General features: G+C 49.5%; 1 protein-coding gene across 2 annotated transcripts; it reads left to right on the top strand.

Annotated features, from left to right (window-relative positions):
- Positions 1-2,820: 2,820 nt before the first annotated feature.
- Positions 2,821-21,150, top strand: RAB29 (RAB29, member RAS oncogene family). Of its 2 annotated transcripts, none has more exons than XM_029069269.2 (5): positions 2,821-3,293; positions 11,274-11,345; positions 12,565-12,746; positions 13,877-13,998; positions 17,082-17,230. In XM_029069269.2, the coding sequence occupies exons 1-5, from the start codon at positions 3,170-3,172 to the stop codon at positions 17,191-17,193; spliced, it is 612 nt and encodes a 203-aa protein (XP_028925102.1). In that variant the 5' UTR covers positions 2,821-3,169; the 3' UTR covers positions 17,194-17,230. The 2 variants fall into 2 exon arrangements, with proteins under 2 accessions (XP_028925102.1, XP_028925101.1); XM_029069268.2 differs by lacking the exon at positions 17,082-17,230 and adding an exon at positions 18,249-21,150 and having other exon boundaries at positions 2,828-3,293.
- Positions 21,151-23,742: the final 2,592 nt, after the last annotated feature.

The following is a 23,742-nucleotide window of genomic DNA, read 5'->3' as shown; positions in this document are numbered from 1 at the left end:
AATGACTGGCCTCCAGGTAGTTGACTGACCGACTGATCGCCCAGTTGATAAAAACGATGTGTTGGGCTTGGCTAAGGTGATCTGGAGCCTCAGCTTCAGATTAGGAAACTGCTCCTGTTTGTTTGGGTTTTTTTCCACTTTTGTGTGAGGCCCTGTTCCGGAGGTAATTCTGGGTGGGAAGTTCCCTAAATTCATCAACAGCCCTTTAAGCCTTGAACAGCTTACTGAAGAAATTTTTCATAAAGAATTTAGCTAGGGACTAAATAGAGTCTAGCCATGGGAGGAGGCCAAGCTGCCTTTCTGATGAAGTTAGGATGGAAAGGAAAATGTGAAAGCAAGTTCTGGGAGTCTGCTGGGAGACTCGGGCCTTCCCTGCCCCTTCGCTCTTCCCTTCCCAGCTGCGGGGGGAAGCTTGTTGCCGTGTTGCTTTTGACATTCACTTCCAAGGTTCTTCCAGCCAAACACAGTTTGCAGCCAATGCCCCATATGAGGAGAACTGGCAGAGGCCAGTAAGGGGGGAGTTGTAATAACACAGCTGTAGGCGGCAGCTAGAGAAACTGAGGCCCAGAGAGGGGAGTCCAGTACTTTAGAGGTAAAGGCAAAAGGATCTGTTTGTTTTCCTTATTTCTTTCCTTCTTTTTCTTTCTTTCTCTCTCTCTCTCTCTGTTTTCCAACCCCTTGGTTCCCAGGCCACTTGATGTGAACTGATTTAAAAACATCTCTTCCATGAAGCCATTAACCTCTCCCGATTCCAATCAGTCATTCAGTGAAATCATGTGTCTATGTTGCTCCTGATCGTATTATTATGTATCCTTTGTTAATGGTTTCATCAATCTAACCTTATGTCTACTTTTCTACTTATGTACTTAGTAGTGGAAGTAATAACATTTATTAAGCACTTACTGTGTGCAGAACACTGTACTAAATTCTGGGAAAGAATATACAGGTGAGAATGAAAACACATTTCTTGTGCCTTGGGGGCTCATAATCTAAGGGTTCAAGTGGGGTTAAGGGATTGGAGACAGACACATCAAGAGTAATGGTGAAACATTACAACACAACGCAAATAGACAAAATAGTACTTGGGTCTCTTGCCTCCCTCCCATTAAACTAAACTGTATTTGGGAGAGATCCTGGATTTTCCTTTGTTTCTCATGAAAGCCAGGCCAGGGTTCTTCTAGACTCTAAACTTGATGAGGGCAGGGAACATGTCATCCAACTCTATTGTATTATATTCTCCCAAGTGCTCCTCACACAATAAGCTGTCAGTAAATACCAGTGATTGATTGGACACAATAAATATTAATTTTTAGCTCAGACCAGGGCCCCCAGCAATTCCTGTGGGGGACAGTGGAGTGTACTGCTGACTTCAGAACTCCCAGGAAGAGACCAGGCTGTGTAAATCATTTGTATTTTTGTGGCCTTGCAGATTATTTGTTCTGATTCACGAGGCTGGGTAATGTTATTTTACAATGATTGATTGACAATTAGGTCCACATTAGGCTCTTTTACCAGTGGGTTGTGGGCTGGGAGATTGTGGAAGTGAGAAAAGAGAAGTATCTCTGTTGGTCTGCCTCTCTTTATTTGTCTGGTTTTAAGAGAACGGGATGCTGAAGTGGAAAAGGGTTTTGGATCCCAAACCTTTTAAAAACATTTTACGAGAGAAAATCCTTTTTAAAAACATCTTTTGAGAGAAAGACCCCTATAAAAATATGCTTTAAAAGATGGGCTCGTACAGGGAGTCAGAAAAATTCAATCGTTGATCGCTTTAATAAAGACGTGTGTTGGACCATCTTTGCCCAAACCAGGAAATGGACTTACATAGCAACCTGTGGCACTTGGGGTAATAATAATAATTATGGTATTTGTTAAGCGCTTACTATGAGTCAAGCACTGTTCTAAGCGCTGGGCTTGTAGAGGGAGTCAGAAAAATTCAATCGATCACTTTAATAAAGACGTGTGTTTGTCCATCTTTGCCCAAACCAGGAAATGGCCTTACATAGCAACCTGTGGCACTTAGGTTAATAATAATAATTATGGTATTTGTTAAGCTCTTACTGTTCTAAGCACTGGGGTAGATACAAGGTCATCAGGTTGTCCCACGTGGGGCTCAAAGACTTCATCCCCATTTGTGTGTGTGAGGGGGGGAGTTGATAATAATAATGATGGTATTTGTTAAGCGCTTACCACGTGCCAAGCACTGTTCTAATTGCTGGGGTAGATACAAGGCCATCAAGTTGTCCCACGTGGGGCTCAGTATCTTCATCCCCATTTGTGTGTGGGGGAGGGGGGAGTTAATAATGATGGTATTTGTTAAGCACTTACTACGTGCCAAGCACTGTTCTAAAAGCTGGGGTAGGCACCAGGTCATCAGGTTGTCCCATGTGGGGCTCACACTCTTCGTCCCCCTTTTACAGATGCGGTCACTGAGACACAGAGAATTGAGGTGACCTGTCCAAGGTCACCCAACCGACACGTGGCAGAGACGGGATCGGAACCCCCCCACTCTGCCTCCCCAGCCCGCCGCTCTTTCCATGAAGCCACGCTGGGAGTAAACCATCAAACGAACCGTCGACTCTTCTTCCTTGAAGGCCTTTAAAAGGGGGTCTAGTTTCGATTAAGGCCAGAAGTGACTTCAGTTTCCCGGCCCTCCCCCACCGGTCCTTTTAAGGTCCCCGAGGCCGCTTCCCCCTTTGGACTACCCGCCCCAAGCTCCTTTGCGCGGGAGGGCTCCTTCGCTTGCCCGCGGCCCCGTCGCAGGGCATCATGGGGGATGTAGTCCCGGCCCCCCGAGGGGCCGTCGACACGTGATGGGGCCGCGGCCCTCCGAGGCGGCCGGTCCTCCCTCTCCCCTCGCAGTGGGGCGGGAGGAGGACTCGGGCGAGGGCGGTGGGAAGTTCCCCGAGGCCTTTTATGCCTCCTCTGGGGGTCTCGCCCCGCGCCGGGTGCTTTCCCTGGGTGGGGGAATTGGAACCCCCACCCTAGAGACGATTTGCCCCCGCCTTCCAGGAAGGGGAAGGCCGGAGCCCCTCTCCGCCCAGCCTGGGGCGGCAGAGCAGGAGGAGGAGGAGGAGGAGGAGGAGGAGGAGGGGGGACCCGACACACCGCCGGGAGCCGAAGGGGTTAAAGGCACAACGTTTTGTTGCCCCTCCCCGCAGCCACCTTAGCCATGGCCGCCCATGACCGTATGTTCAAGGTGCTGGTGGTGGGGGATGCCGCCGTGGGCAAGACCTCCCTGGTGCAGCGCTACTCCCAGGACAGCTTCAGCAAACACTACAAATCCACCGTGGGAGGTGAGATTGGGGTGGGCTGTGCTGGACGCCCCCCGACCGTCTGTGCCAGGCCGGCTGGGGATGGGAGCTCTGCCTACGGCACCGGCTTGGGAGGCAGGGCCTGGGTTCCCATCCCGGCTCTGCTGCTTGGCGGCGGGGGCCACTGGGGGACGGGTCGCTTGGAGACTCTGGGCCTCAGTGACCTCATCTGGAAAATGGGGGTTGACTGGGAGCCCCACGAGGGACAGTCTGAGGGAGAAGTGGCTCAGTGGGAAGAGCCCGGGCTTGGGAGGCAGAGGGCCTGGGTTCGAATCCCGGCTCTGCCACTCGGCAGCTGGGTGACTGTGGGTAAGTCACTTCACTTCTCTGGGCCTCAGTCGCCTCATCTGTAAAATGGGGATTAACTGTCAGCCTCACGTGGGATTACCCTGTATCTATCCCAGCGCTTAGAACAGTGCTCTGCACGTAGTAAGCGCTTAACAAGTACCAGCATTATTATTATTATTACCCTCGTGGCTCAGTGGAAAGAGCCCGGGCTGGGAGGGAGAGCTTATGGGTTCGAATCCCGGCTCTGCTACTTGTCAGCTGGGTGATTGGGGGCCAGTCACTTCACTTCTCTGGGCCTCAGTTCTCTCATCTGGAAAATGGGGGTGAAGACTGGGAGTCTCACGAGGGACAGTCTGATAGAGAAGCAGCTGCATGGCTCAGTGGAAAGAACCTGGGCTTGGGAGGCAGGGGTCATGGGTTCGAATCCCGGCTCTGCTACTTGTCAGCTGGATGACTTTGGGCAAGGCACTTAACTTCTCTGGGCCTCAGTTACCTTATCAGTAAAATGGGGATTAACTGTGAGCCTCAGGTGGGATGAACTGATTACTCTGTATCTACCCCAGCGCTTAGAACAGTGCTCGACACATAGTAAGCACTTAAATACCAACGTTATTATTATTATTACCCTCGTGGCTCAGTGGAAAGAGCCCAGGCTTGGGAGTCAGAGATCATGTGTTCGAATTCCGGCCCCACCACTTGGCAGCGGGGTGACAGTGGGCGAGTCCCTTCACTTCTCTGGGCCTCAGTTCCCTCATCTGGAAAATGGGGATGAAGACTGGGAGCCTTACGAGGGAGAGTCTGATTACCCTGTATAATAATGTTGGTATTTGTTAAGCGCTTACTATGTGCAGAGCACTGGTCTAAGCACTGAGAGAGATACGGAGTCATCAGGTTGTCCCACGTGAGGCTCACAGTTAATCCCCATTTTACAGATGAGGCCACTGAGGCCCAGAGAAGTGAAGTGACCTGCCCACAGTCACACAGCTGACAAGTGGCAGAGTCAGAGTTCGAACCCATGACCTCTGACTCCCAAGCCCGGGCTCTTTCCACTAAGCCACGCTGCTTCTCTGTATCTATCCCAGTGCTTAGAACAGTGCTCTGCACATAGTAAGCACTTAACAAATACCAGCATTATTATTACATTATTATTACTGAGAGCCCACCTCCTCCAAGAGGCCTTCCCAGACTGAGCTTCCCCTTTTCCCTCTGCTCCCTCTCTGCTCTCCCTTCACCTTCCCTCAGCTAAGCCCCCTTTCCCCCCTTTCCCTCTGCTCCTCCCCCTCTCCCTTCCCCTCAGCACAGTGCTCATTTGTATAGATTTTTATTACCCTATTTATTTTGTTAATGAGGTGTACATCCCCTTGATTCTATGTATCGTGATTATGTTGTCTTGTTTCTGTCCCTCCGTCTCCCCCGATTAGACTGTCAGCCCGTCATTGAGCAGGGATTGTCTCTACCTGTTGCCGAGTTGTCCATTCCAAGCGCTTAGTCCAGTGCTCTGCACGTAGTAAGCGCTCAATAAATACTATTGAATGAATGAAGAGGGGCAGGCAGGGGTGGAGGAAACCCCTAATAATGATGGTATTTCTTCAGCGCTTATTATGGGCCAGGCTCCCTGCTGAGCGCTGGCAAGGAAATTGAGTTCTGTCGATCGTATTTATTCATGCCGCCGTGTTTATTGAGCGCTTACTGTGCATTCAGTCGTATTTATTGAGCACCTGCTACGTGCAGAGCACTGTACTGAGAACTTGGAATGGACAGTTGGGCAACAGAGACCATCCCTGCCCAGTTAGGCTTGCAGTCTACCATGTGCGGAACACTTGGAAAGGATATTTCAGGAATAGAGACGATCGCTGCCCACACTGAGCGCTTATGTTGGTATTTGTTAAGCGCTTACTATGTGCAGAGCACTGTTCTAAGTGCTGGGGTAGGTACACGTGAGGCTCACAGCATGACTCAGTGGAAAGAGCCCGGGCTTGGGAGTCAGAGGTCACGGGTTCAAATCCCAGCTCCATCACTTGTCAGCTGTGTGACTTTGGGCAAGTCACTTCAGTGCCTCAGTTACCTCATCTGTAAAATGGGGATTAAGACTGTGAGCCTCATATGGGACAACCTGATTACCCTGAGTCTCCACAGTGCTGCACACATAGTAAGCACTTAACAAATACTAACTTTTTTATTATTATTAATCCCCATTTTACAGATGAGGTAACTGAGGCCCAGAGAAGTTAAGTGGCTTGCCCACAGTCACACAGCTGACAAGGGGCAGAGCTGGGATTCGAACCCATGACCTCTGACTCCCAAGCCCACGCTCTTCCCACTGAGCCACGCTGCTTCTCTATGTGCCCTGGATTGAGCACTTGGGAAAGTACAGTAAAGGAATAAAGAGAGACAATCCCTGCCCACAGCGAACTCACACAGTCTGGAGGCTTGGCCACAGTCCCTGTTCCACGGAGGGCTCATGGTCCCATTTTACAGGGGGGGTAACTGAGGCACAGAGAAGTGAAGTGACTTGCCCAGGGTCACACAGCGGGATAAGTGGCGGAGCCATGACCCTCTGACTCCCAGGCCCGTGCTCCATCCACTACCCCGCTTGGTCGCATTTATTGAGCGTTTACTGTGTGCAGAGCACTGTACTAAGAGCTTGGGAGAGTAGACTATAACAGTATAATAGACACGTTCCCTGCCCACGGTGAGCTTACCGTCTAGACGGGGAGACAGGCATTAATATACATAAATTACAGGTATGTACATAAGAGCTAAGGGGATGGAAAAGGGGGTGAATAAAGGTCAGGGTGATACAGGAGGGAGTTGATGGGAAGGAAAAGAGGGAAGAAGATGTGGAGAAGATGGGCGTGGCATAGTGGAAAGAGCCCGGGCTTGGGAGTCAGAGGTCATGGGTTCTAATCCCGGCCCCGCCGCTTGTCGGCTGTGTGACTCGGGGCAAGTCACTTCACTTCTCGGTGCCTCAGTCCCCTCCTCTGTAGAATGGGGATGAAGACCGTGAGCCCCACGTGGGACAACCTGATGACCCTGTAGCTACCCCAGCGCTTAGAACAGGGCTCGGCCCAGAGTAAGCGCTTAACAGATACCAACGTTATTATTACTATGTGCCTTCAGTAAGGCTTTGAAAGGGAGGGAGAGTTATTGTCAGGCATGAGGAGGGAGCGCTCTAGGTCAGAGGCAGGACGTGGGCGGGAGGTCTGCGGCCAGAAAGATGAGATCAGAGTACAGTGAGAAGGTTGACATTAGCGGAGCGAAGTGTGTGGGCTGAACTGTAGTAGGAAAGGGCAAGGTGATTGAGGACTTTGAAAGCCAATGGTGGATTACCAGAGAAGCAGCATGGCTCAGTGGAAAGAGCACGAGCTTGGGAGTCAGAGGTCATGGGTTCGAGTCCAGGCTCCGCCACTTGTCAGCTGTGTGGCTGTGGGCAAGTCACTTCACTTCTCTGTGCCTGTTACCTCATCTGTAAAATGGGGATGAAGATTGTGAGCCTCACGAGGGCCAACCTGATGACCCTGTATCTACCCCAGCGCTTAGAACAGCGCTCTGCACATAGTAAGCGCTTAACAAATACCAACATTGTTATTACCGAGCAATCACTTTGCCCCTTCCTACCTCACCTCACTACTCTCCTACTACAACCCAGCCCATACACTTCGCTCCTGTAATACTCAACTCCTCACTGTGCCTCCATCTCGCCTGTCTCGCCACTGACCCCTCGCCCACATCCCGCCTCCAGCCTGTAATGCCTTCCCTCCTCAGATCCAACAGGTAATTACTCCTCCCCACCCTTCCACGCCTTATTGAAGGCACATCTCCTCCTCCAAGGGGCCTTCCCTGACTAAGCCCCCCTTTCCTCTTCTCCCACTCCCTTCTGTGTCGCTCTGACTTGCTTCCTTTCTTAATCCCCCCTTCCATCCCCATAGCACTTATGTACATTTCTGGCTCAGTGGAAAGAGCCCGGGCTCAGACGTCAGAGGTCATGGGTTCTGATCCCGGCTCCGCCACCTGTCAGCTCTGTGACTTTGGGCAAGTCACTGGACTTCTCGGTGCCTCAGTTACCTCATCTGGAAAATGGGGATTAAGACCGTGAGCCTCACGTGGGACAACCTGATTACCCTGCATCTGCCCCAGCGCTTAGAACACTGCTCGGCACATAGTAAGCGCTTAACAAATACCAACATTATTATATCTGTAATTTATTAATGCCTGTCACCCCCTCTAGACTGTAAGCTCGCTGTGGGCATGGAATGTGTCTGCTATATAGTTATAGTCTACTCTCCCAAGGACTTAGTACAGTGCTCTGCACACAGTAAGTGCTCAATAAATACAATTGAATGAATGAATGAGTGAGTCCCAAGTTAATAGGGCATAGACTTAGAGTTGAATTGAGTTTGGGGAGAGGCTCAGGAAAAGTCCTGGGACTGTTTGGTATTGAGAGAAGCAGCATGCCGTAGCAAATAGAGCAGAGGCCTGAGAGTCGGAAGGTCATGGGTTCTAATCCCGTTTCCACCACTTATCTGCTGTGTGACCTTGGGCAAGTCACTTCTCCCCCGATTAGACCGTAAGCCCGTCAGACGGCAGGGACTGTCTCTATCTGTTGCCGACTTGTTCATCCCAAGCGCTTAGTACAGTGCTCTGCACATAGTAAGCGCTCAATAAATACTATTGAATGAATGAACTTCTCTGTGCCTCTGTTACGTCATCTGTAAAATGGGGATTGAGACTGTGAGCCCTACGTAGGACAGGGACTGTATCCAACCCGATTTGCTTGTATCCACCCTAAGGCTTACTACAGTGCCGGGCGCATACTAAGCGCTTAGCCAACGCCATTATTATTGTTGGCACAGAAGGTGCATGGGGAGAGGTGAAGCAGGGGGAGGTCTGAGAGGTGGGGATGGGCCCGTGCTTGTCTTCCAGCAGGATCCCCAAAATGGGAAAGAGAATGGGGGTCCAGGGTTCAGAGGGAGGTTGAAGCTGAGGGTCGTGCCACTCCTGGGAGACCCCCCACACTTTTACTCCAGTTTTGAGACTCCTAGGCTCTCCATATGTGACCAAGCCAGTTTCCCCCTTGATCTGTGGGGCCTAGAGCTAGAGAACTATGAATGGTGGAATCCCACTGTTCCCAGTCCTTGGAGGGCTGTTTGGGCTTTAGGAGGAGGGAATGCTTGTGGGCAGGCAATGTGGCTACCGACTCTACTAGTGTACTCTCCCAAGCACTTAGTACAGTGCTTGTTGTGGACAAGGAATGTCTGTTAATTGTTATATTGTAATAATAATAATGGTACTTGTTTAGCACTTTGTTCTAAGCACTGGGGTAGAGGCAAGTTCATCAGGGTGGACACAGTCCCACATGGGGCTCACACTCTTAATCCCCATTTTAAAGATGAGGGAACTGAGGCCCAGAGAAGTTAAGCAACTACCCAAAGTCACTCAACGGACATGTGGCGGAGCCAGGGTTAGAACCCATGGCCTTCTGACTCCCAGGCCTGTGCTGTAGTCCCTAAGTCATGCTGCTTTTCTCTCCCAAGCACTTAATACAGTGTTCTGCACACAGTAAGTGCTCATTAAATATGATTGAATGTGCTCTGTCCACAGTAAGCGCTCAAAAAATATGATTGACCGATCTACTGGGCCAGTGGATTTGAGGATACAGCAAAATCCTGGGGAAGAACTTGGAGAGAAATCTGTTTTTCTGAGACCGGGGAGAGGCTAGTATGAGCAGAATTGCCCTGGTTCCACCAGGTTAGCAACTCAGGGGCTTTTGCCTTTCAGGTGTCTGTTTCCAGAATGCCAAGGCTCAGAACCAAAGTTGTTCCAGCCCCCTATGAGTACCTGCTGATAGGTAAAAAACCCTTTGCCCCTTCTGGGTACTGGGGATTTAATAATATTACTTGTGGTGTTTGTTATGGGCTTACGTTGTGCCAAGCACTGAAATAAGCACCGGGGACGATCCAAGATATGTCAGAAACAGCGGCTTTTCCACACGGGGCTCACATTCTAAACAGGTGGGACAACAGGCATTGAATCCCCATTTTCCATAGGAGGAAATTGAAGAACAGGGAAGCGAAGTGACTTGGCCAAAGTCACACAACAAGCAGGAGGCAGAGCCAGGATTAGAACCCTGATCCTCCGTCTCCCTCTGACTAGACCTTGCTGCCTCTCCAGTGAGACAGGCTGCTTAGTGGGTTGCTTGTCCTTTTTGTTGCAAAAAGAGTGGAAATGGTTTGAGGCAAAATTTGGACACTTCTCCATCCTGCACTGCCCCCTTTCCTAGGATGGGGAAACGAGCAACAGTCGAGCAATTCCAATGATTAATTCATTTAGGAAGTGCTTGTGACCTTTAGACTAACTAGAAGTGGGCATCGGGGCTTTCTAGAGACAGGGATGTTTAACAGCTAATCGGAAAGGGTTATTGGGAGTTTGCGGGGGAAATTTCTGGACATCTTTCTTTTGGTTCTGTAGAGGGTTTTTGGTTACAGTTAGGGGTTTTTAAAAATCCATTTTTTAAGCACTTACTATGAGCCTGGCACTATACTAAAAACCGGGGTAGATACAAACTAATCAGGTTGGACATATCCGTGTCCCACATGGGGCTCACGGTCTTGATCCCCATTTTACAGGTGAGGTGACTTAGGCCCAGTGAAATGACTTGCCCAAGTCCACGCAGCAGGTACAAGGTGGAGTCAAGATTAGAACCCAGGTCCTTCTGACTCCCGGGCCCATGTTCTAGCCAGTAAGCCATGCTTCATCTCAATTTGTAATTATATGTATGAATCTGGAAAGTGGTTTAAGCAACAGCTTTGGTGCTGTGTGTCCGAAACAAAGAAGCTGGGCTTGTTCCACTTGTCTGCGCTAACCACAGAGTGGGGAGCAGGGAACCCCAGTCTCGGAGGTAGGTTTAAAATGAAGAGGAGGTAGGATCTGGGGTCTCTTCCACCGGCTTCCCTGGACTAGAAGATTACCCCAGTTGTGATGGAATCGTCCAAGCTAGTGGTTCCCCAACTACTCACTTGTCCAGGTCCCAGGTTTGCACCGGATAATGTTATTTTCTGGATTTATTCCTAGTTTGCCCTTCCAGCATGCTCCACAGACACATGTTCCTTTTATCTTCATCACGTTCGTGCCTTGGAGCTCCTTCCCTTCCAACCTTTCTGTTGTACCTCCTCCCTTGCTGGCCGCCAAGAGGGCCCTCCCGGGCTGTTTACTGACTGAATCCTCTCTGGTCCCGTTCCCAGCAACTTCTCATGTCCCTGGAAATCCCCATTTGAACCACAGTGGATCCCTGCTGGTAGAAATGTAGATCTGACGTCCCCTCCGGCCACCCACCTGGGGCATTTTCTTCCAATTAATCAGTAGTATTTTTTGAGCGCTTAATGTGCACTTGATGTGCGCAGGGCACAGTTGTAAGCACTTGGGAGAGTACACAGCAAAATTGGTAGCCACTTGCCCACAACGAGCATCAGTCAGTGGTGTTTACTGAACTCTGTTCCCTGACCTCAACAGGAACAATCTAGAGAGGGAGACAGACATTTAAATAAATTGCAGACATGCCATATAAGCAACCTATAAAACATCCATAGAAACATCATAAAAATGTCTCTTATACATCAGGTAAGGGAGAGTGGGGATGTGAGGTTTTAATTGGTTTTCTTTTCTGGCGATCCTCAGTGGACTTTGCTCTGAAAGTGCTCCAGTGGTCCGACTCGGAGATGGTGCGCCTCCAGCTCTGGGATATTGCAGGTGAGCTGGGAATTCCAGAGAGGGGAAAAAGCTGTGCCTGTTTGGCTGAGGGCCCCCGAGGGGGGAACCGGCCATGGCCCTGCCAGGAGAGGTTATCTTTTGTTAACTGGGAAGAGATAGAAAAGAGGAGGGGTTTGGGGAACTGAGAGAGAGTGCACTTGATAGGAACTTTTCCTTTGGGTGCAGCTACTCGGTGGCTGTGGGACTGTGGTGTTGGGATCTGTCTCGTTTTCTAGCCTGTGAGTTCGTCGTGGGCAGGGAACATGTCTGACTCTGTTGAACTCTCCTAAGTGCGTAGTACAGTGCTCTCTACATAGTGAGCACTCAGTAAATACTGGTGATTGATTGGTCTCAGTCTGGCTCTTGGTGGGGAGGGGTTTAGAAGCAGCATGGCCTAGTGGATAGAACACAGGCCTCGAAGTCAGAAGGACCTGGGTTCTAATCCAGGCGCCTCCACTTGTCTGCTCGGGGCAAGTCACGTAACTTCTCTGTTCCTCAGTTACAGCATTTGTAAAATGGGAATTAAGACTGTGAGCCCTATGTGGGACAGGGATTGTGTCCAACCTGATTAACTTGTCTCTAAGTGCTTACTGCAAGTGTCTGACACATAGTAAGTGCTTAACAAATACCTGATTTTAAAAAAAGCTTATCGAATGGGGATTTCTGGAGCCAGTCAGCCCCTCGACAAGGTGTCTTAAACAGAGTCTATTGTACCTTCCCAAGCTCCTAGGGCAGTTCTCTGTGGAGACTAAGCACTCAGTAGATACCATTGACGGGGACTGCCTACAAAGAGAAGACACACCAACTCCATTCAGTCAATAGTATTTATTAGCTATTCATTGGTAGTATTTATTCAAACAGTACCATGCTGTACACATAGTAAATGCTCAAAAAATGCCATTGATTAATCAATCAGTGGTATTTATTGAGCGCTTATTGTGTGGTGAGATGATGACTTATTGGGTGCTTACTTTGGGCAAAGCACCATTCTAAGCGCTTGGGAGGGTACAAAGAATTGAACAGACACGATTCTTCCCCTCAAGGTGCTTCAATCTATCAATGGTATTTATTGAGCATCTAGCTGGGGAGCTGGACACTGAAATAAAGTCTGGGTCAAATAAATTGCAAAAATGGACTCCAGTTCCCCAGAGTTGTCCCTCAGGTCCCCATTTGACATCCAGATGTCCATTGATGGCCCTTTCCCTCCTCGTGCCAACAGGGCAGGAGCGCTTCACCTCCATGACACGGCTGTACTACCGGGAGGCCTCGGCCTGTGTCATTATGTTCGACGTCACCAATGCCACCACATTCAGCAATAGCCAACGGTGGAAACAAGACTTGGACAGCAAGCTCACTCTGCCCAATGGGGAACCCGTGCCCTGCCTGTTGCTGGCCAACAAGGTGTGCAGGATTGAGGGGGTAGGGGGCTACCAGGGGAGGGGTAGGAAAGGGGGAATCGGGCTGCGATCAGGGATGGTGGAGGAAGGGGAGAAGCAGCATGGCGTAGTGGATAGATCACGGGCCCGGGAATCAGAAGCGTCTCATCCCGGCTCCGCCACTTGTCTGCTGTGTGACCTTGGGCGAGACACTTCACTTCTCTGGGCCTCGGTTATCTCCTCTGTAAAATGGGGATTGAGACTGTGAGCCCCACATAGGACAGGGACTGCGTCCAACCCGATTTGCGTCCGTCCGCCCCAGCACTTGGTATGGTGCCTGGCACGTAGTAAGCGCATAGCAAAAACCGTAATTATTCTAATTATTAGGGGAGGCAGCTAGCTCCTCCACTGAAGGGTGAGAATAGGAACAACCCTGAAATCCAGCTCCCTCAAACTGAGAGTTTCTCAACCCTAGGCTAGGTCACCTTGGGCAAGTTCCTTTCTCTTTCTGGGCCTCGGTTTCCCGCTTTGTATAATAGAAAAGCGTCTCTAGGGGCGCTAAATTGATGAACGTTTATTGACACCTTGGGGAAGCTGTAGGTAAAATCTAGGTTAAATTCTAGGCAAAGTCTAGGTGGTGGGGAAGACATCGTGAGCTAATCATATTTACTGAGCACCCACTATATTCAGAGCATTGTACTAGTAGCTGGGGATGGAGTAATAGACTCAGTAGACATGCTCCCTACCCTCAGAGAGCTTGCAATCCAGAGAAACACTGGGGCTAATGCAGAGGAAGCCGGATAAGGTTTCGGTTTGGAGCCATTTATCCGGGGCTTCTTTGATTCGAGGGAGGGAAAAAACAAATTCCCTCTCTCTCATAATAATAATAATAATGTTGGTATTTGTTAAGCGCTTACTATGTGCAGAGCACTGTTGTAAGCGCTGGGGTAGATACAGAGTAATCAGTTTGTCCCACGTGAGGCTCACAGTTAATCCCCATTTTACAGATGAGGTAACTGAGGCCCAGAGAAGTTGTGACTTGCCCACAGTCACACAGCTGACAAGTGGCAGCGCCGGGATTCGAACCCATGACCTCTGACTCCCGAGCCCGGGCTCTTTCCACTGAGCCACGCTGCTTCTCATTCTCACCCCCAGTGTGACCTGACCCCATGGGCAGTGACCAGAGACCAAATTGACCGGTTCAGCAAGGAGAACGGCTTCACGGGCTGGACGGAGACATCGGTCAAAGAGAACAAGAACATAAACGAGGCCATGAGGTAGGTGACAACTGAGCCCAACCCCCTTTCCCCCCAAGGGGAAGGCTTCCCTGCTCTGCCCATCTCCTCTGCTCCTGGGATGGGGAAATGAAACCTTAGTGCCAATCGAGTGGCTCAGTCTTATGGCCAGAAATGAGGGCAGCAGATGACCTCCTCTCGGATACAGCACTTATGTGCATACCTTTAAGTTATCTATTCTAAATTATCTATTGATAATAATAATAATAATAATGTTGGTATTTAAGCACTTACTAGGTGCAGAGCACTCTTCTAAGCGCTGGGGTAGATACAGGGTCATCAGGTTGTCCCACATGAGGCTCACAGTCTTAATCCCCATTTTACAGATGGGTAACTGAAGCACAGAGAAGTTAAGTGACTTGCCCACGGTCACAGCTGACAAGTGACAGAGTCGGGATTCAAACCCATGACCTCTGACTCCCAAGCCCGGGCTCTTTCCACTGAGCCACTCTGCAACGTCTGGCTCACCACTCTAGACTGTAAGCTCATTGTGGGGAGGGCACACACTGAACTCTCCCAAGCGCTTAGTACGGTGCTCTGCACACGGTAAGCACTCAGCAAATATCACTGATTGGGAGAGGCAAAGTTAGTAAATGCCAGTGGATATGAAAAATTAAAAAAAAGATGTTAAGCGCTTATTATGTGCCGACCTTAGCCTCTAGACTGTAAGCTCGTCTTCTAGGCTGTAAATTCATTGTGGACGGGGATCGTGTCTACCAACTCTGTTGTATTGGACTCTCCCAAGCGCTTAGTACAGTGCTCTGAACTCAGTGAGTACTCAAGAAATACAATTAATTAATTGGCATTGTTATACTGGCTGTTTCTCATGAATTCTGGCTCCTCTGTCTTAACTGGGAGGGAAATCCATCTGTCCCATCAAGATAGGATCCCTGGACTCCGTAAATCTCTTCCTTTCAGTTGTTCCCTTCATCATCCAGGTGCGTAGTACAGTGCTTTTGCACACAGTCAGCACTCAGTAAATACGACTGAACCAGTGAACCATCCAGAGAGCACCCGCTGCCTACAGTCCCCTGGAAAATGCCGGCCAGAGATCAGGGAGGGTGGAGCCTCAGTTTCTCCTTCCACCCTCCTCCTCTCCGATGACTAGAGAGGGCACCGCTTTCCGTGCCTGGTTCCAGCCTGAAGTTGGTCTTTGTGCTTTAAATCACTGAGTGGATCTGAAGCCCACCTGGTAGTGTTGCTGCTGGCGATAATGATATAATAGTGGTGGTATGTGTTAAGTGCTTTCTAAAGTGGCCAGCACTGTACTAAGCGCTGGGATGGATACATGATAAGCAGATCAGACACAGCCCCTGCCCCACGTGGGACTCATAGTCTGAGTGGGAGAGGGAACAGGTATTTTCTCCCCATTTTACAGATGAGGTAACTGAGGTACAGAGGAAGTGAAGTGACTTGACCCAGGTCACACAGCAGGCAAGTGGCAGAGTCATGATTAGAACCCAGGTCCTCTGACTTCCTGGCCCAGGCTCTCTCCCCTGGGCCACGCTGCTGATGTGGGTTGGGTCCCTTGGGGGCCCGTTTAGGTCCTGTCCAGACTAAAGGCAGTCGTCCTTTGCTCTGAACTGACTCTTTAATGCTGATTCACATGTGCTTGGTGTGGTTTTTAATTTGGGGAAGAAGGGCAGAGAAAAGAGGGTGGGGATGTTTCTAGAGCCACGCTCCCCTTTTACTGTTTCAAAACTGAATTTATTCTCTATGGATCTTACTCTTTCCCCAGAGGAAGTGGTATTGTGTCTATCTGTTGCCGAAGTGTACATTCCAAGTGCTTAGTACAGTGCTCTGCACATAGTAAGCACTCAATAAATACTATTGAATGAATGAATGAATTTATTGAGCAACCTTGGGCGTGATGAACTCCACTCAGCACTTTGGGAGATTACAGTGGAAATATGATACATTCCCTGGCCACAGGAGCTTACACTTTTTAAATGATATTTAAGTGCTTACTATGTGGCAGGCAGTGTACTAAGCACTGGGATAGATACAGAATAATCAGGCCGGACACAGTCCCTGACCCACACGGAACTCACAGTCTTAATCCCCATTTTACGGATTGAGGTGATTGAGATGTGAAGTGACTTGCCCAGGGTCACGCAGCAGACAAGGGGAACAGCCTGGTTTAGAACCCAGGTCCCTTCTGACTCCCAGACCCGTGCTGTTTCCACTAGGCCAGGCTGCTTACACTGTAAGGGAGGAGGCGTTATAAAAAAAAAAATTGACAAATAGGGCAATCGGTCTAAGTAATTCACTGTTACGGTTGCATTTCGGAAGGGCCGTGTGTGGGTGTATGCGCTGGATCCCATTAGCTCTTCAGGGCTGAGCACATGGTGTCCTCATAATAAGTCCTGGGTCTCAGAGTTCATTCCCTGATCTATCCAGGCTGCCTTACAAACTCTTGGAGTCTGTCCTGCTTTGGAATTCTGTTCTTTGGCTTTGCTGCTCACCCTGAGGCCGGTCCCTGACCTCTCTCAAATAATAATAATTACGGTATTTAAGCGCTTACTACGTGCCAGGCACCGTACTAAGCGCTGGGGTAGATACAAGGTGATTGGGTTATACACAGTCCCCGTCCTACATCGGGCTCGCAGTCTTATTCCCCGTTTTAAAGTTGAGGTGACTGAGGCACAGAGCAGTTAAGTGACTTGCCCAAGGTCACACGCGGTGAAGTCGGGATTAGGACCCAGATCCTGCTGACTCGCAGGCCCATGCTCTCTCCACGAGGCCGTGCTGCTTCTCTCAAACTGTAAACTGGGTTTTATTTACATTGCTGTTTCTCCTACGCAGCACCTGAGAGGAAACCCAAGGATTATTATTATTATTCCCCACGACCAACTACTGCCAACCCCTGACAAGCAAAGGCTTATGATTTCGCTCCACTCTCCGGGGGTCTCGGCTCACCCGGACCCTGGAAAGGTTGGACTGTGTCCATCCTGGTGATAGGGTATCTATTCCACCGCTTAGTACAGTGCCTGGCATGTAGTAAATGCTTAACAAGCACCTTATCACTGTGCCTCAGTCTTGCCTTTTTCATCGCCGACTCCTAGCCCTACCTCTGGCCTGGAACGCCTTCCCTCCTCGAGTCCGACAGACAATCGCTCTCCGACACTTCAAAGCCTATCTGAAGCACTTCTTCTCCAAGAGGCCTTCCCAGACTGACCCATCTTTCCTCGTCTCCCACTCCCTTCTGCGTCGCTCTGCCTCGTTACCTTTGCTCTCCCCCACCCCGCCCCCGGCTCCCCACAGCACCCAGGTACATATCTGTAATTTTAATTCATTTGTATTCATGTCTGTCTCCTCTGCTCTAGAATGTAAGCTCGTGAGCAGGGAATGTGTCTATTTATTGTTGTATTGCACTCTCTCAAGCACCTAGTACAGTGCTCTGCACACAGTAAGCGCTCAATAAATACGATTGAATGAATGCATGAGAGCAGAGTGGCTTAGTGGATAGAGCACGGGCCTGGGAATCAGAAGGATCTGGGTTTTAAACCCAGCTCTGCCACATGTCTTCTGTATGGCCTTGGGCAGGTCGTTTCACTTCTCTGGGCTTCAGTTACCTCATCTGTAAAATGGGGATTAAGAGTTGCGAGTCCCATGTGGGACAGGGATTGTGTCCAACCTGATTGACTTGTATCTACCCCGGTTCTTATAACAGTGCTTGGTACGCAGTAAGTGCTTAACAAGTATCGTTATTATTATCAAATACCACAATTATTATTAAATGCTGACCCCCAGGGCTGACAACCCAGTGGAGGTAATGGTATTTAGTAGCAGTAGTAATATGAAGTGCTTACAGTGTTGAGAGCGCTGTGCTAAGAAATGGGGAATTAGACACGGTTTCTGGTTCTCAGGTGGTTCACAGTTTGAGGGCAGGTGACCTTGGGGTTTTTTTATTTTTATGATACTTGTTAGGCACTTACAATTCTACCGTTTTAAGCACTAGGCTAGAGTAATCGGGTTGGACACAGTCTCTGTCCCACATAGGGCTCCCAGTCTTAGAAGGAGAGAGTAAGATTGAATCCCCATTTTACAGATGAGGCACAGAGAAGTGCACTGACTTGTCCAAGGTCACCCAGCAGACCTGTGGCAGAGCCGGAATTAGAACCCAGGTCCTCTGATTCCCAGGCCTATTCTCTTTCCCCTAGGCCACGCTGCTTCTCACGGGTTTGCCGTCTGTTCTTTCCCCGCCTCCTAACCTCTGGTTTGTTTCATAGAGTCCTCGTCGAAAAGATGATGATGAATTCAGAAGATGGGCTTGGCAGTCTGCCCAGCCAAGGGGACTACATCAACCTGCAGGCCAGGCCCACGCCAGGCTGGACATGCTGTTAGCGGTGACCGGCTGCGGTCACCCCACATCTCGGGACCTCCCTACACTGCCCTTTTCCAGTTTTCCCTGCCTTCCCTTCTCCTAACCGATCCAGAAGCCCGATGAAGTTCTCCCAATCCATCATCACCTGCTCAGAAGATCCCAGCCTGTTCTCCCTAAAGCTCTTCCATCTGCCTCTCAGGGAACGATCCTTTATCTCTCAGCTCTGAAAACAGGAGCCCTAGTTACGCGTCTCCTTCTTGAGGGCGTATGCTCTGTGCTGCAGCATCGCTGAAGGTAGCATTTCTGAGGCACTAGCCTTGGAAGGAAGACCATTTTTCTTTTTTCTTTTTTGAGACTCTTCCTCAAGATGCGCTGCTGGGTTTATTTTAAAAGGTGGGTGGGGAGCTGAGGAGAAATGGAAACCATTTCACTCATTTTCTTTCCCCCCCTCGAACGCTGCCTGATCAGAAGGCTTTGGACTCATTTGAAGTGACATGAGTTCGCCCGAAAGAGCAATAATCAAACCATTATTCTTCAAACGTCTCTGTCCAGATTGCTCTGTCGTAGACTCCGGATCTACCGTCATCCACCTGGCTTTGGAAGGACTAGATCTGGAGTTGCATCTTCTAATGATATAGCCAGGCAGCCTTGTAGTGTAGCAGAAACCTGGGACCAGCTACTGACCAAAGTCTTAATGATTTCCCGTCCTCTCTCCCCTTCCATCCTTTCCCCCACCCTACCCCCACCCCCGGTCCCTTTCTTCTCCCTTCTTGCTCTTTCCCTGTCTCTACCCGCTCAAGAATGGCTGAACGTTTTAATCAGTCCCCCTGAAGGGTCCAGCATTTGCAGTTAGAAGATATCTGTATTTTCTTTCTCATGCATGGGCTGGGGCATGATTTAGAGTTCTTGCCAGTTTTATGTATTACCTCATCGGCTGTGCTCATGAGTATAGTGTATGGCTCAAGCTTTTGGGGTTTGTGGGGATCTTGACATGTATCTCTGCAAATAGCATATGGGGGCGGGTCACCTTGAAGGGTCTGAGCTTGTCAGCCTGCGTGAATACCCCAGGGGACAGTGGAAGAGTAATAACCTCCCAGAAGATACAGCCGTTCTCACAAACTGTGCCTTTAGGGAAAAAAAAATCCACTTGGTAATTTACGTGCAGGTTCAGTCCTGGACTTTTACAGGCCTCGACTTTTAACTTGGCTTCCAGGCTCGAATATTAGGCCCATAGTATACACCCCTGCATTCTGCACTGATCCTAACAAGCACACCGGAATACTCCAAGCTACTGGGAGATGCTTTATAGGAGGCACTTCGTGTGAGGGTATGCGTGGTGTTTTTGCTCTTCCTTGGATGCAGCCCCTTGTTTCCACCCCTGCTTCTGTACCGTGAGTCTGAAGGAGGAGGCGAGTTGGGGTGCCAGCCTGAAAGCTCCTTCCGGCTTCAGTCCTAGTGGCCTGAGGAAGAGTTTAGCACATTGCAAAAGATGTGCTAGCTAAAATGGTTCCCTTTAACGGGTCTGAGCCACCCAGGCCTCGGCGGGAGACGGTCTTTTTTTGTCAAATAGAGGGAATATGGCAAATTGTGGCCACATGTGGTTCCCCCTGGAGGGGCAGTGACCCAAACAAACATTTGGCTTGGAAGAGGCCATTACTCTATGATGAGAAAGCTGAAGTGGGAATGCCATTTGAAATGACCAGATTCCATGGGCAAGACTGAACTGCTTGGTTTTCCAGGCAAATGATGCAGTGGGTCAGTTTTGAAGCAGTGGAAGATTCTTGGGAATTGACCTTTCTGAGAAGTAGGCTCGGAAGACCTCCGAGGAATAACATCGATGGTCGCACGGGCAAGGTCTTTGGCAGCTCCAGCCAATTCCTCATCCCCATCTTCCCCAAGATGCTGATCCTCTTTTCTTTTTTCCAGGCCAAGAAGGCCAGCCTAGAGAAATCAGTCAATCAGTGGTATTTATTGAGCGCTTTCTGTGTATTGAGCACTGTACTCAGGGCTTGGGAGCGTACAATACCACAGAGTTGGTAGAGACATTTCCTGCCCACAATCTTGTAGGGGAAAGGCTTACAACAGGGAAGCCTTTCGTTGTTATCGCGTCACCTTGCTTCATGTGGTTCTCGGCTTTGGTTTTTTTGCCCCTGTATCGGGTCTGAAGAGCGAGGCGGTGGCTCAGGTGACCTCTGTATTAACAGTGGGCATTGCCCAACAAATTCAAGTGGAATTCTGTTCAGAGGCGGGGGATGGGGCTACTCTTTGGGGAAATCCACCTTTAAAACCAACTGTGTACTTTGAGTTCTTGCAGTCACTCAACCCCTCTTTTGGCCTTGGCCTTGTTCCTCTGAGCAGTGAACCTCTCCCCACCCTGAGGCATACTTGGATGTGTCCTCTTTCCGTGGAATTCTGGTTTCTCTTCGGGCTCCTGGGAGGACACTGTGCCCTGTCCTCTCCACTCAGGTTCAAACCCTCCCAGCCTTGGGAATCCGCCTTTGAGATCCAGTTGTCGACTCAGAGGGTAGCAGCTGGAAGCTCGATGACTCACCGGAGGAGCGTGGATGCCATGAGAAACAGAAAGCAGGCACCAGAGAAAGAAAAAAGGTCAAATTGTGGAGAGCTTTTTTTCTTTTAATCCCTAAATACAACTTTTGCACAGTCCTATGAGACTTTTTAAGCCTTTTTTTTTTATTGTAATAAACAAGATTTGGGTTGTAGTGATTCTTAGGTAAACAGCTTCATGGTAAAGGTACTCTCTGTGAAAATCACAAGTGGGAAATAAAAAGTCCGGTATTCGTTTCAAAGTGATCGTCCTTTAATGAGAAGGTTCGTCAAAGTGTCTCTGAGTTCTGGGTGTCGGGAGAGTTGTGGGTGGGTCGGGGGAGGATGCGGGGAGAGGGATTAGGATTCCCTTTGCTCCTGAGAAGATAGAGGTGTCGGTTTTCCTTGCCTGTTCACTCTCAGGTCACGATGCCCTGATCCTGTGGATGTGATCCGGTCCCCACATTCCTTGCTTTGGCTGATTTAACAAGACACATTTTTTGCGAGTTGAAATACAGAATTGATGCCAAATTCTCTTTTCTGTCCTCAGTGATAGACCCGGGGCTTGTCTGCAAGTTGGCCCTCCTGGACTTGCATTCATCCATTCAGTCGTATTTATTGAGGGCTTATTGGGCGCAGTAAGCGCAAGGGAGAGTATGATATAATAATAAGCAGACACATTCCCTGCCCACAGTGAGCTTCTCCCACAGTGGATATGTCTAGATATGAGAAAGAGTGGAGTTGATATATCTCCCAAGCAAGCACTACAGTGCTTTGCATACAATAAACACTCAATAAATATGATTGCTTGATGATATTCCACTGACACCAGAGATAACATAAACAATCCTTTTCGATCCCTTAAAGGTCTCCTTGCTGGCAGAGAAGGAAGCAATGACGAAGAGACCTAAGTAGGTTTAGGTGAAGGAAGAGTCCGTCTTTGCAGGAAATAGATACGTTATAAACCCCACAGTTTTATGACGGGTATTTACTTGGATATCGAAGTCTAGTGAGTCATGAGCCATTCGCAGGTCCTTTGAAATCAGTGCAGGCTTCAGTCAATCCATCAATGATATTTATTGAGTGCCTAATAACGGTGGTGGTATTTGTTAAGCGCTTACTGTGTGCAAAATACTGTACCAAACACTGGGGTCAATGCAGTATAATGAGGTTGGACATAGTCCCTGTCCACATGCGGCTCACAGTCTTAGTAGGAGGGGGTAGAATTGAATCCCCATTTTACGGATGAGGAAACTGAGGCACAGGGACGTGAGGTGATTTGTCCAAGGTCACGCAACGGACAAGTGGCCGAGCTGAGATTAGAACCCAGGTTCTCTGACCCTCTCGGGTCCGTGCTCTTCCACTAGACTACACCGCTTCTCCGTAGTAAGCGAGTGGGCGACTACAGTCTCCACCAGCTAATGGTCTCGACCAGGTCTCACCTCCCCTTCTTCCCATCTCACCAAAACTTGCTCCACCCCCATCATTTGACGCCATAAAGTCCAGAAACCATTCCAGCCCGTTCTCTTCTTTCCCTTTTGCGTGATGACCCCCCAGCCTCTGCTATTTCTGCCAGAAAGGGGGCAAGGGAGCGAGGTGACCCGTGTTCTGTAACATCCTCTCCTGTACCCTCTCAGAAGTCCAAGAGCCAGAAGATGCGAGTGGGAGGGGCGGGAGAGGGTGCTAGAGACGACGGAAAACCCCGCTCCCCTGCCCCTCCCACTTGCGTCTTGCCACTCTCGGACTTCTGAAGACGTTCTTCTGGCACTCCCGGCGTCCATCCATTTGGTCACTCCTGTACTAACCCTAACCCTCAATAAATCAGTAATCAATAAATACGATGAATAGAGGCGTCCATCCATTTGGTCACTCCTGTACTAACCCTAACCCTCAATAAATCAGTAATCAATAAATACGATGAATAGTAATAATACTAGACCAAGGGTGGAGACTGAGTGTTCATCCTGCCTCTTCGATGGCGGCCGCAGAGCCGGCTTTTGACCCCAGCAGGTAATAATAATAAAAATGTTGGTATTTGCTAAGCGCTTACTATGTGCAGAGCACATGTGGGGAATGGATGTTCTCTCTTCCCCACAAGGCAGCTATTCCGACCTGCCTCAGCTCTTTCCTATCCAATCTCAATTTTTGTTTTTTTCCAGTCCCAGAGCTGCACTCAAGGCAGCTTTCCTTGAAGGAAGAGATGTGGGGATTGATTATAGGGAAGCAGCATGGCCTAGTGGAAAGAGCCCGGGATTGGGAGTCAGAGGATCTGGGCCCTAATTCCAGCTTTACTACATACCTCCTGTGTGACCTTGGGCAAGTCACTTAACTTCTCTGGGCCTCAGTTCCCTCACCCACAGAGTGGGGATTCAATACCTGTTCTCCCTCCTACTCAGACTGTCAGCCCCGGGTGGGACCTGATCATCTTGTATAATAATGTTGGTATTTGTTAAGCGCTTACTATGTGCCGAGCACTGTTCTAAGCGCTGGGTAGACATAGGGGAAGCAGGTTGTCCCACGTGGGGCTCACAGTCTTAATCCCCATTTTACAGATGAGGGAACTGAGGCACAGAGAAGTTAAGTGACTTGCCCACAGTCACACAGCCGACAAGTGGCAGAGTTGGGATTCAAACTCATGAGTCCTGATTCCAGGGCCCGTGCTCTTTCCACTGAGCCACGCTGTACCCCAGTGTTTAGTACAGTGCTCGGCATGCAGCGTAGCTCAGTGGAAAGAGCACGGGCTTGGGAGTCAAGGGTCATGGGTTCTAATCCCGGCTCTGCCGTTTGTCAGCTGTGTGACTTTGGGTAAGTCACTTCACTTCTCTGGGCCTCAGTTACCTCATCTGTAAAATGGG

Source organism: Ornithorhynchus anatinus, chromosome 7 (genome assembly GCF_004115215.2).
Source record: "Ornithorhynchus anatinus isolate Pmale09 chromosome 7, mOrnAna1.pri.v4, whole genome shotgun sequence".
NCBI classification, from domain to species: domain Eukaryota; kingdom Metazoa; phylum Chordata; class Mammalia; order Monotremata; family Ornithorhynchidae; genus Ornithorhynchus; species Ornithorhynchus anatinus.
Note: the sequence above shows the minus strand (reverse complement) of the source record. Positions and strands in the feature narration are given on the sequence as shown.